The sequence below is a fragment of the Notamacropus eugenii genome, chromosome 2, assembly GCF_028372415.1.
Source record: "Notamacropus eugenii isolate mMacEug1 chromosome 2, mMacEug1.pri_v2, whole genome shotgun sequence".
Classification (NCBI taxonomy): Eukaryota; Metazoa; Chordata; class Mammalia; order Diprotodontia; family Macropodidae; genus Notamacropus; species Notamacropus eugenii.
This window is the reverse complement of record NC_092873.1, coordinates 28,194,457-28,207,199: the sequence shown is the minus strand read 5'-3', so window position 1 is coordinate 28,207,199 and position 12,743 is coordinate 28,194,457. Positions and strand designations below refer to the sequence as shown.

General features: G+C 45.9%; 1 protein-coding gene across 1 annotated transcript; it reads right to left on the bottom strand.

The window, feature by feature from the left end:
- Positions 1-2,471: 2,471 nt before the first annotated feature.
- Positions 2,472-3,335, bottom strand: LOC140522561 (myeloid-associated differentiation marker-like). Its single transcript, XM_072637962.1, has one exon. It carries the CDS (start codon positions 3,333-3,335, stop codon positions 2,472-2,474), a length of 864 nt encoding a protein of 287 aa, XP_072494063.1.
- Between the last annotated feature and the right edge of the window lie 9,408 nt (positions 3,336-12,743).

Below are 12,743 nucleotides of genomic sequence, written 5' to 3'. Positions count from 1 at the left end.
ACGAGAGAAAGGCAAGTGAGAACTGAGCCTATGGACAGGCCAGTGAGCTTCCTGGAGGACTGCCAGAGGCCCTGTGCTTTCATGGAGGGAGAGGGGCAAGAGGAAGGGACAACTGTGGGAACCAGGAATTGATGGCATGGTCAGACCCAAGTCATTAACAGTTTTGTCAGTTTGGAGGGAGGTCCGTAGTGGAGGGTCCCAGGATTCTGGTCTGTCTCTGTGCTGTCAAGCTTAGATCAAGTCTGGTTGCATCAACCTAGGGGGAGCTGACATCCTGACCCCCAACAGAGCTCAGCCTTCTGGATTGCTGAGCACATGCCAATCCCATGAAATGTCAGAGGAAACCCTCCTTACTCAACCCCAACCTTCAGAAGCTTCTGGGTCTGGATTCCTGCCTCACAGAAGGAGGCACAAACCTTGCTTTCCTCAGTCTCCTGCCCCCATGTCAAAGAAGCAACCCATCCCTGCTCCTCCAATTGCCCTGTCCCATCTATTAGGAATGGTATCTCTCTTTCTCTTACAAACTCGGTCCTTCCCCCTTGGGCGGCTGCTGCCACAGCCAAAGTGGGGCGGAATGGTCCCACTGTCCCCAAAGGCAGGCCCCTGCCACACCAGCCATTAAACCAGCAAGATGAAAGAGGGCAAGGCTTCCCACCAAGGCCCCATGTCCTTTCAGCAAGTACCAAGCCTCGCTTTGAGCCACAGGGGGACTTTAATAGCCTCATCTGGGACTGTCACAGAGCAGAGACAGGACCTCCAGGGAGGACCAAGAAGGCTTTGTCCAACAGGACCTCCAGAGGCAGAGCCGACAAGGGTGAGGATAGCTGATGTTTCCCCACTGCATCCTTTCATTTCCATCTCTAAACGGGACAACTTCTTAATGAACAGCTCTAACTCCATCCTGCATGTTCTCTGGCTCCTTACTGCAGCACTCAAGACCCTCTTCAGCAGAACATGTTTATTTTCATTACCACCCCCTCCACACACATACACACACACACACACACACACACACACAGAGAGATAAACACACATCTAGCACCATATCTGGCACAGTACCAATGTTTTTTCAATGGAACAGACTGAATTCCCAGGACTGTACCTGGGACTGTACACTTTCCACCACAGGTACCATGGGCTGTGGGTGGGGATATAGGTGTGGGTCCAACCCACAATTTCATCAGTGTGGAACATTCCCTCCAATGATTCAGGCTAGTAAAGTAAGGTCTAGCGTGTAAAGTTCCATGACTTGGTGGTAACCACAGTGGGTCAGGCAGGACTTGGTAATCCAGGTCTTTTTGACTCTCCCGGTGAGTCTTTGGCCCTGCAGGTGACACCCTTGCTCACTGTGGGAGCTCCTGCAACATCTTTTCCATGGCAGAGGATGGTCAGGTCCCCCAGGGTCCCTCAGAGCTCAGCCTGAACATTCACTCCCTGGAGTCTGAATTAAGACTCAGACCCACTGGAACCAGTTGGCCCCCTGCAGCATCCAGGGCCCCCGTGTCTGGGATGCTGTCCATTTTGTCTAGTGGCTCTTTTCACCTTTATCCCCACCATCATCACTCAGCAGTCACACAGGGTAGAAGAACTTGAACTGGCTCTGGCAGGATGCCCAGCCTTGCTCACAGAGATCCTGCAAGGCCTGCCTTGGCCACTGTGGCCCTTGGAACAGACTATACCCCTCCCATCCCCCAAGATGTTAACAGGATGGAGGTATCCCCCTTCCCAAATGGTATTTTCACTGCCTCCTGGCCAAAGATTGACTACAGCTGCTTTAGGGTGGGGGCCTAGGGACAGGGGAAGGAAATGTATCCCCCAGGGCCATTGCTCCAAAGGGTCTAGCCCACTGTCTACACAGTCCCTCTAAACTCCCCTGTCTGTATCCTTGCCCCACCCCAGAGCCGCAGAATGTCCAGAATTTGCTGGCTCCCACCTCCTTTGAGACATGGTCCCATGGGGGGGACACAGGGAACAACCAGGAATCTAGTAAAAAGTAGCTGTCTCTCTGCCAACATGGTTGGCAACTATTACCCAGCAAAGTTCCTGCCCTTCCCCCACCACCTTGGAGATTTCTTTTTCCTTTCAAGGCTACCTTACTATGTGTCACCCGGGAGGGAGAGGGACCCCTGTGTGACTTTCACTAGCCCTGCTCCCCCTCCCTAGATTTGGTATCACCTGGAGATGGTTCAGATGACATGGTCCCAGTTCCATCACCCCTGTGCCTAGATCCCTGTGCCCCCCTCTCAAAGACAGTGTCCTGAAATACACCACCCCCCAGAAAAGACAACCAACAACCCCTCCCCTCCTATCCACCTCTAGAACATGGAGGAAGAGACAAGAGAAGGATAAATTAGGCTGTTTGGGGACTCTTACCTCCCCAGTAGGGAGGCAGCACTGGGGGTATCCCTGAATTCCCAGGTCCAAACCCCAGTCCTAGCGCTTCTCCTGGATGGAGTGAGACAGCAGGAGGGCTACGTGGACTCCACAAAGAACACCATGCGGCTGGAGAAGACGAGGTCAGCAGTGTAGGCCACCAGGTTGATGTAGGTGAGGACCGTGGCTCCTACTGCTGAGCTGAACTGTTTGGAAGGGTTTGGAAGACTTTCCTTGAAGATGAAGATGGGCCACATGACAGCAGCTGAGAGATAGAGCAGTGAGGCCATGCCTGTAAAGGCCACCAGCACTTTGTCCATGGGCAAAGGCAAGGTACCCAGCTGTTGTCCTATGCTGAGCCCTATGATGAGAAGCGTGCCTATAAAGCAGAGACAAAACACAGCCATACACCACTGGCACCCCACATTGTAGGCATACAGGTGGTCAACATCCACCAAGGCTAGGATCACACATGCCACATAGGCTTCAAACACCTTCAGCAAGCCAGGCACAGTGGAGAGGACGCCCCGGAGCTGCCCTGGCCGGGCCCGGGTCAATCCCACCTCGACCGCATAAATCACAAAGCACACACAGGACAGGGCCGTGGCTGTGGCCGCTGCCTGGTAGGGCCAGCCCCTTGCATTCCTTGGCACAAAGATGATGGGGTACATGATGGATGCAGTGAATGTCAGCAAGGTGGCCAACATGGCTGCTGCTGAAGTAAAGTTGTCCCAGGACAAGGGCAGTTGTTGGTCCAGACCCAGGAACTCCAGCCCCAAGATGGTCAGTGACAGCAAGAAACAGAGACACCAAGAAAACATACACCACACACCATACGGAGAGTCCAGGCTGGGACCGGAGGCAGCCAGACTGAAGGTGATGCAGCACAGGACCACCTGGAGCAGACGGAGCAGGCCCACCAGGGAGAGGACAGCCCGGGGCACCAGTTTCAGCTGTGCCATGGTGCCCACCTTACCGTCCTCCCATGTGCTCTGAGGAGCTATGCAGTCACCAGGGCCCAAAGGACAAAGGGAAGGTCCATGAGGAAGTAGAAGTCATTACCTTGGGCAGATCCCAGGTGGAAGAGGGTGGAGCTGGGCAAATAAGTCACCTTGGAAAAAGGGGAGGAGGGAATTGCAGCCTTGATGCTGATCTCTAAACTCATCTGGGAGTGGTCCCTCCTAGGGGTGCTCAGTCCCTTGGCTCACCCTCTTGGGAATAGTCAAGCCTTTAGGTGATCTATCCTAGGAGTGCTCAGTCCCTTGGGTGGTCCCTCCTAGAGGTGCTCAGTCCCTTGGATGGTCTCTCCTAGAGGTGCTCAATCCCTTGGCTCATCCCTCTTGGGAATGGCCAGTCCCTTGGGTGGTCCTTCCTAGGGGTGCTCAACCCCTTGGCTCATCCCTCTTGGGAATGATCAGTCCCTTGGGTCGTCCCTCATGTAGTTAGACCCAGGGATATTACCTCCTGGGAGTAAATAGTCACTAGGCACCAGAGCTGGGTAATCATTGACAAAGAGGTGTTAATGACTAACCCTCCAATTTGCCTTTGGTCTTTGCTCCCACTCCCTTTCTTTGTCTCTTCATTTGCTCAGCTGGGGGTGGGTGGAAAGTACCAGAAACTCCTACCTCCATGGGTACCTTGCCAAGTCCTCCAAGAGCAGGGTACTCAGAAAGCCACCTCCCTTCTTGTTCTACCTGCAGACCTATGGACCTTCACCTCCTCACCTTGAGACCTATAAGCAGATGTCTGTGGAAGGGAGGTGGGAGGTTGGGCCTCATTTTAGTGGTTTAAGTTAACAGCCAGAGAGGAAATTCCCGGTTGTCAAGAGACAATTGCCAGAGAGCTGTCTGGGGTTGTAAGAAGTGAAGGGAGTGTCTTTCTGATTCAAGCCCTGGCTCTCTGTACACTGGGCTGTCTTTCCTGGAAGAGACCATCTGTAATCCCTGAGGGTTTCCATCTCTAATGCAGGAAGTCATAACCTTTGAGACCACTTCTAGGCTTCTTCAGGCAGTATTATTTGTTCCCACTAGAAATGGACAAAAGCCATCAGGTGTGCTGACGTGTCAAGGTTCCCTGACACTTCGAGGACACCAGCCTTGATTGATTTTCCATCGATCTCTCCCTACACCTCCTCACTTTCTAGTCTTCTTATACCCCCTGATACACCTTGCTCCTTCTCTTCCATCCTAGGGCGCTGGCCTCCCTCCCTGCTGTTCCTGGAACAAGACTGGGTATTTTCCCCAAACCCTAGAATGCTATCTCTTCTCACCATCTCCTGGTGACCTTTCTTCTTTCAAGTCTCAGATAAAATTGACAGGTGGCCTTTCCCAACTCCCTTGTGATACCAGCACTTTCTCTCTGGTGAATGCCTTCCCTTTGTCCAGTCTGTAGCTTGTTTGTACATGGTATTTCTCCCTACTAGATCGTGAGCTCCTTGGGGCAGGATTTCTTTTGCCTTTCTTTGTGTAGCAAATGAGGAGGGGTCCCCACATGGGTAGTGAGGACTCCATTTGTTGAGAAGGCTACATGTGGCAAGGAGGCTTGTCATCATGTGTGCGGCTCAAAGGATTCAAGGCAGAATAGGCATCTCTAGCTTTTTCTCCCCCTACCCTCCTCCCAGGGAGACAAGGCTAGAAGTATACCTGTCTGCTCCCTTAAATATTGTTTGTCTAGGGGACATGATCAGATTCCATCTAACTTTTGATGGCTCTGTGATTTGGGGGGAAAGGAGACTCCAAGCTCTATATTCAAGGCTTGACTCCTTCCCCACTTAATTAATACCAGTTCCACAATGCACACGTATAGCAAATGGAAACACACACACACACACATATGCACACACACTTAACCAAACTGTAGCAAAACAGAAATCAGAGGACTACAGAAGGGAATATGTACCAGATAATACAGAGAGGAGTCATCCCACTGGGCATGAGGCAACTCAGTTCATCAAAGAGAGAGGGTTCTGGGTATCCCCCAAAGGGAAACTCCCCAAAGTCTCTAGAGTAGCCAGCTGGGGGTAGGGATATGATGGAAACCACCAGCTTCTCCCATGTCTTCCAGTCTTTTCCTTCAGCAACCTGAAGTAGGGTCAGCCTCCTCCATCTTCTCTCTGGAAGTGTCCAAAGTGACTTCACGTACAAGGAAGACTGGAAGCTTGGCTAATCCCAGAGAGGGACACCTGCCTGAAGTTCCCCAGAAAGATTGGTCCCAGAAGGAGGGGTCCCAAAGGGGACTCAACAAGGATGAGACTCATGGAAGCCTGGAGCTCTCTCTCTCTCTCTCTTTCCAACTCACAGAAGGCACGGCATTCATCTCTACCAATAGAGAGCTACATACCGACCAGCCTTGGGACAAGGCTTATTACTCTAGTTCTCTGTACATGTTGTACCTGACAGACAGCAGGCCCTTACTAAAATGTTAACTGATTGATTGACTGAATACTGCTGGGGGATCTGCCTCTCCTACTATTCCTTCCTCCATTCAGTCACTAAAATGATTTTCCTACAACCCAGGTCTGACAATAATAAATTTGTTGTAATAAACACCAATGGCTTTTTATTTCCTCCAGGAGGAAATACAAAATGTTCTGTTTGGTCTTTATAACCCAACCGCTCCTCGCTTTCTAGTCTCCTTACACCTTACTCATACACTTACACTCAGTGACCTGACTTCCTGGATGTTCCAGAATCTAGATCCTCCATCTCTCTGCTCTGGGCATTGTCTCTGACCTTCCCCTGTGCCTAGGATGCTCTCCCTCTTCTGCTCTGACCACTGAATTCCCTGGCTTCCTTTGATGCTCAAAGCCTTCTCAGACCCATCTTACTTGTAACATCTTCCCTCTGATAATTACTTCCTATTTTATCCTGCAGGTAGCTTGCTTTGTATAGATTGGTTTGCATATTGCCTCCTTCAGTAGATGATTGATTGAAACTAGAAGTGATAATCAAGGAACTGTTTGGGGCAAAACTGCAGGATATAAACTAGCACCAATCATCTGCATTTTCATACATATTATCAACAAAATCCATCATGAAGAGAGTAAAGAAGAAAACGAAACTCCATTTAAAATAACTACAGAATGGTTAAAATATTTGGGTGTCTACTTGCCAAAATAAACTCAGGAATTATATGAACATAGCTACTAAAAACACTGTTTATGATAATAAAAACAACCTAAATAAGTGAGAAAATACTAATTGTTCCTGCGTAGGCTGAGTCAATACAATAAAGATGACAATACTCCTTAAATTAATTTATGTATTCAGAGCCATATTTTGGTAGCCATATCAAAGTACCAAAGGATTACTATCTAAAGCTAGAAAAAATAATAACAAAATTGATCAGTAGAAATAAAATTTCAAGAATGACAAGGGCAATGATGAAAACTAGAGGGAAGGAAGGGACCTAGCAATACCAGGCCTCAAACTCTACTACAGAGCAGTAATTACCCATTGATTTGGTACAAGGTAAGAAATAGAGGTCAATTAATGGAATAAGGTACATAGCAAACCTAGTGTTTGCCTAGTGTTTGATAAAGCCAAAGACCTAAGATCCTGGGATAAGAATTGATATTTGATAAAAACTGCTGGAAAAACGGGACAGGAATCTGATAGAAACTGGGTTTAGACCAGCAGCTCACACCACTTACCAAGAACTTAGCTGTTGTTTGTTTTTTGTTCTCAAAGAGGACCATGGCATCAGGGAAGTAGGTCATAACAAGCAAGTGAATTGAATTTAAGTGAGGCAGTGTTGTGCAACGTCACCAGCCTCACTTTCTCCTCTGGGACCATCTGGATCCAGTGGCCAGATGTGCATCAGGATGACTGGAGATGGCCCTAGATGCAGTGGGAGACCTGGGCCTTTTTAAGCTAGCATCTTTAACAAGTCTCAGTTTGATTGAATCAATGCCCATTCAGTGATTAAGGCTAGGTAGGAAATGAGGCAGTCATTTTTTTACCTAGTTTTACTCAGTCAAAACAATACATATACATATCAATCTGGAAGGAGAACACCCTCAAGGTTTCTCAGCAAAATTAGCATCAAATGGATACAGGACCTAGATCAGGAGTGAGGAGCCTGTGGCCTCAAAGCCACATGTAGCCCTCTAGGTGCTCAAGTTTGGCCCTTTGACTGAATCCAAACTTCACAGAACAAATTCGCTTAATAAAAGGATTTCTTCTGTAAAACTTGGACTAAGTCAAAGGGCTGCATCTAAGGACCTTGAGGCCACAGTTTCCCCACCCTTGACCTAGATAGAAGAGACAGCATTATAATTAAATTAGAGAAGAAAGGAAAAAATTACCTTTCAGATCTGTGGTCAGGAGAAGAATTCAAGTCTACACAATAGATAAAGAAGATCTTGAAACATAAAATAGTGTCAGGCCTAGAGGCCTAAGGGCCACCCGAGTCTTACCTTACCTATGGCAGGTCTTCAGCTGGCCAAACTGGATAAACGTATGAGAGAAGAGACTTTCCAGAGTCGAACAAGGGTTAGGCTTTATTCAGGGTCTTAGTTACATGTGCAGGGGAACTCTTCCTGAGGAGAGAGAAATCTCCCAAGGAGGCAAAGATCTTACAGTAAGAGAATGGAAGCAGAAGTGGAAGAGGGAGAGGGGAGAGGGGAGAGGGAAGAGGGGAGAGAGGGAAGAGGGGCCTTCTGTCCTCTAAGGGCCCCTCAGCGCTAAGAGCGCCTTCAGGCTTTCCTGACCCTACTTAAGCTCTCCTGCCACATAGTTTGCACCTGAATACCATGCCTGTTAGACAATAATAGGTGTGCTCAGACCCCGGGCCAATCTCTCGAGGGCGGGGATGCTCTCTCCCAGCACGTTTCCCACGGGAAGAGGCGGAAATGCACAAGATAGCTCGGTCTCACACCTCAATTCCCTGCTGTTCCCTGGGGGGGCCTCATGAGAACTCTAAGGTTTAGAAGTCCTCACCTTTACCTGCCCGAGACTGTCCACATGGAACTGAGCTTACATCCCCAACAAAATAGTCCATTTTAATTGTATAAAATTAAAAGTATTTTTGCTCAAATAAAACCAACACAGCTAAGGTTAGAAGGGAAACAATAAGCTGGGGGAAGTTTTTGCAGGGAGTTTCTCTAATAAGCATTTCACTTCCAAGATGTACAATTAACTGACTCAAATTTATTAAGGTTAAGAGCTGATTCCAAATTGACAAGTGGTCAAAAGAAATGAATAGACAATTCTCAAAGGAAGAAATCCAAGCTACCCACAGCAAAGTGAAAATATGTTCCATGTTACTAAGAATTAGAGAAATGCACATTAAGTAACTCAGAGATTCCATCTCATTCCTAGTAGATCAAAAAGTTGACAAAAAAGGAAAATGGCAAATGTTGGAAAAGTTTCAGGAAAACGGGCACATCAGTGCATTGTAGATGGAGCTAACTCCCAGCTAGAAAGCAATGTGGAACCATGACCAAAAAAATGAGTAAACTGTGCATTCCATCTGGCCCAACAATAACCACAGGCCAAAAAGATCAAAAGAAAGAGGAAACAGACCCAAATATATCAAAAGCAGCTTTTGTCGTGACAAAGAACTGGAAATTAAAGAGTACCCCTCAGTGGGGGAAAGTGGACAAGAGTATGGTATGTGAGCGTGGATCATCCAAAACATTCCTCTTGGGACTGGAACTTTGATTAGAGGGCAAGTGGCCACTAGAGGACAGCAGAGCACCAGGGAGACTGGCAGGTTGTGGCCACTGGAGGTCAGCAGACATGAGAGCTGGTACAGAGGGGAAATGGAAGGAAGGTTTGGTCTTTCAAAGGATGAGAAGGAATGTAGAAACATGTTCCGCTGATTGACTCACAGCAGCTGAGACAGAATGAGAGGAGAATCCCAGGGTTAGAAGGGACTTCTAGTCTAGCCCACATGCCACCAAGAATTTCTTTTCCTACCACATTCATCCCCAGCCAATGACCTTCCAGCTGAAGCCTGGAGATCTCTGGGGAGAGTGAGCCCCCACTTACTGAGGCAGAGGAAAGTCCAGCTGGCATTAAGCACAAGGTAACCTCTTAGTCTCTACCCCTATTCACTGCTCCCCTTGCCCTCTGGGGTCAAGAAAAACAAATTCAATCAGACACTTGAAGACAGCTTTCCTGTTTCCTCTGAGTCTTTTCAAGCTGAATGTCGCCAACTTCATTAACCTATTCTCTTGTGATGGGGGAGAATGATCAATAAGAGCCCAGTTCTTAGAGCATTCATAATATTCTCAGCCTGGTATCAACATAGGTAGTGGCTCAATGAGCATCTAATTGGAAATCATGATGGAAATCGTGCCCCTGATTCAAAAGCTGGGCTGGTATTCTCTGACTGTGTCTGGTCGATTTATTCATAGTGATAACAAGGTTTTGTATTGGTTTTTGGGTTAGAACTAAGAGTCATGTGAAAGATACTGACCTATTTCCTGTTCCTCACATACCACACTCCATCTTTAGACACTGTGTCTTCCATTACTGGAATGCTCTGCCCCTACTTCTCCACTTCTTGGTCTGGTTGTTCAAGACCTTCAAGACTGACTTCACATCCCACCTTCTGCAGGAAGTCCTTCCCAGTCTCCCCAGTTACTAACACCTTCCCTCAAAGATTTCTCTCCATCTTTATTCAAATCAAATGGCTTGACTTGTTGACTTAGCTTATTGACTGTTATAACAACAAGCATCCTGCCACACCCAGGACAACCTACTAACAGAGGTTCTCTGATCAGCTTTTCTTAAAGAAAAGGCAACTTTTAAAAGGGTCAACAATTTACTTTAATTACATTCACTAGTTCAGGGGACAAGTCAGCACCCTAAACATCAGAGAAAATACAAGTAGAGAAGTTAGCAAAAACACCAACAGGCAGGGCTCTGACTGCCTGAATCAAAGTAATATTCCTATACACTTCACATACACCACTTGGATCGAGAGAACCTTCACATCTGAACAATGTGGGGGGAGAGGGGGCAGGTCTGAACATATGGCTATTTGGAGTCTCGACCAGGGAATCACAGGTCCTTCTCATAAGCAAGCCCCCCAAGTAAAATACCAACTCAGAGTATATATACACTTCTCAGAGTCAGAAGGCATCACAACCCTCCTGACTCAGTGCCTAATTAGAAATTAGGAAAAACCTTCCTACAAGCAGGCCTCCCCTAAGCAAGCTTCCCTTAATGGATGCCACCTGAGGCCTCTTAATGGGCAGGGAAGTTCTTAAATCCCATTAACATTACAACCATACCTTTTTTTTTCCTAGCTTTGTGAAGTAACTCTTTGGTCGTTTGATTGGTACAACACTAAGTACAAGAAATATTATGAAGGTAAAACCAACAGGCTTTGACAACAGGTGGATATGATGAGTAAGAAAAGAATCCAGGGTCAACCCGAGGTTTGAGCCTGAGGGACCAGGAGAATAGAGGTGCTTTCTATGGTAATAAGAATGTTTGGAAGAGGAAAAGGCTTGTAAGGAAAAATGACATGTTGAGTTTAAGATGTTTACAGGACACCCAGATGGACATGTCCAATAGGCAGTTGGAGGTTGGATTCACCTTCATGTAAGTACCAGGAGGGTATAAACAGTCTTCACTTTTGTGTTTGTACCCTTAGCACATAACAGAGTTTTTGACACAGAGTAGCACTCAATGAATCTGCTTTTTAACATTCATTCATTTACAACTTATTTCATCTCTTTTTCTAGATTTGGTTGTTGTCTGGTTTTTTGGGGGGGTTGGCTGTCTAGTTTTAGTTCTTTGGAGTATTTTACATTTTTGTAAATATTCTCACATTCAATTTGTTAAAGATTTTGTTGGCATATATTTGGCATTGGTATTTCTAAAAATCTCCATTGTCTCTTCTCATTTCTTATGAATTTCTTTTTGATAGTGGCATTTTTATCAGATTAGCATTAGCTTTATCTATCTCATGAGAACCGAAACAACACCTTTCAGTTAATTTATAAATTCAATGTCAATTTTGCTTTGAATTTTGTTCACCTCTTTTATTTTCAGAATTTCTATGTTGTTGGTTAGGGATTGGAGGGGGGGAGGAAGGTGGAGAAGATATTTTGCTTTTCTATTTTTCTTAGCTTCATGCCCAATTCATCAATCTCTTCTTTCTCTCTTTCGTTAATGCAAGTATAAAGAGATATAAAGTACTTAGGACTGTTTTGGCTGCACTACAAAAGTTTGGATGTGTTGTCTGTCTCACTGATGCTATTTTCTTTCATGAAATTGTCTTGTCTGTGTTTTGTTCCTTGATCTACCAATTCTTTAGGACTGAATTAATCTCTATTTAAGTTTAAATTCTTTCCCCAAAGATTCTTTACTGATTATGATTTTATTGAATTGTGTAAAGTCAAAAATTATTCAATATTTCTGATTTTATGCACTTGCTTATGAGTATTTTATGCCCTCACATATAGTCGTTTTGTAAATGTGCCATTTTAGCTGAGTCTACTCCTAACATATAAGGGCAGCTCAGTGGAGAAGCAGGTAGAACACTGGACCTGGAGTCTGGAAAACCTAAGTCCAAAGCCTCAGATGCTTACTAGCTGTGTGACCCTGGGCAAATCACTTAACCCTGTTTGCCTCAATATCCTCATATGTACAATGAGCTGGAGAAGAAATGGCAAACCACTTTAGGATCTCTGCCACAAAAACCCAAAATGGGGTCATGAAAAGTTGAACACAACTAAACAACAACAAATCCATTTCTCTCTGATTTTGATGTGCTTTTTCTGAGTACTTAGATGCTACAAAATTGGGTGCAGATATTATTTCATTGTCTATGTAGTTTCTCTGCAAATCTCTTTTAACTATGCCGATTTTTTCATTGCCTTGTCTGAAATCATGATTGTTACCCCTGATTTTTTGAGTTCACCCAAAATACAATCGGTTCTGCCCTGGTCTCTTCATATTAACTCCATGTGAATCTTGACATCGTGGGTGCCTTTCCTATATACAACATCTGGTTGGATTCAAGTCTCTCACTTCTTCTGATGTCTCATTCACATTCCTGCCCGTGACTGTTTATTGTGTATTTCCCTCCATCATATCTTCTCCTCTTTGTTCCTTTTCTGCAAAGAAGACACTGAAAAAGGAGAAAAGTTGTGTGATTTATGTTATATGATGTTAGTGATTTATGACTGCTTCCATGACACTCCCTCATACCTCATCCTGAGACCTCAATCTCTTGCTCCTACCCTTTCTTTTTTTTCCTATTAATCTCCCTGCTTGTGACCCATCCTGTCTTGTTTGTAACCATTCTCTTCCCTTGCTCTTAAATCTTGGGCTACACTCTTCCTGTTTCTGTGCCTCAAATCTCTCCCAACTACCATTTGTTGGTTTAGGTTAGTGTATTTCTATACCAAA

Coding starts and splice junctions, on each gene's coding strand:
- LOC140522561 (XM_072637962.1), bottom strand. CDS start 3,335: ATGGCACAGCTGAAACTGGTGCCCCGGGCTGTCCTCTCCCTGGTGGGC.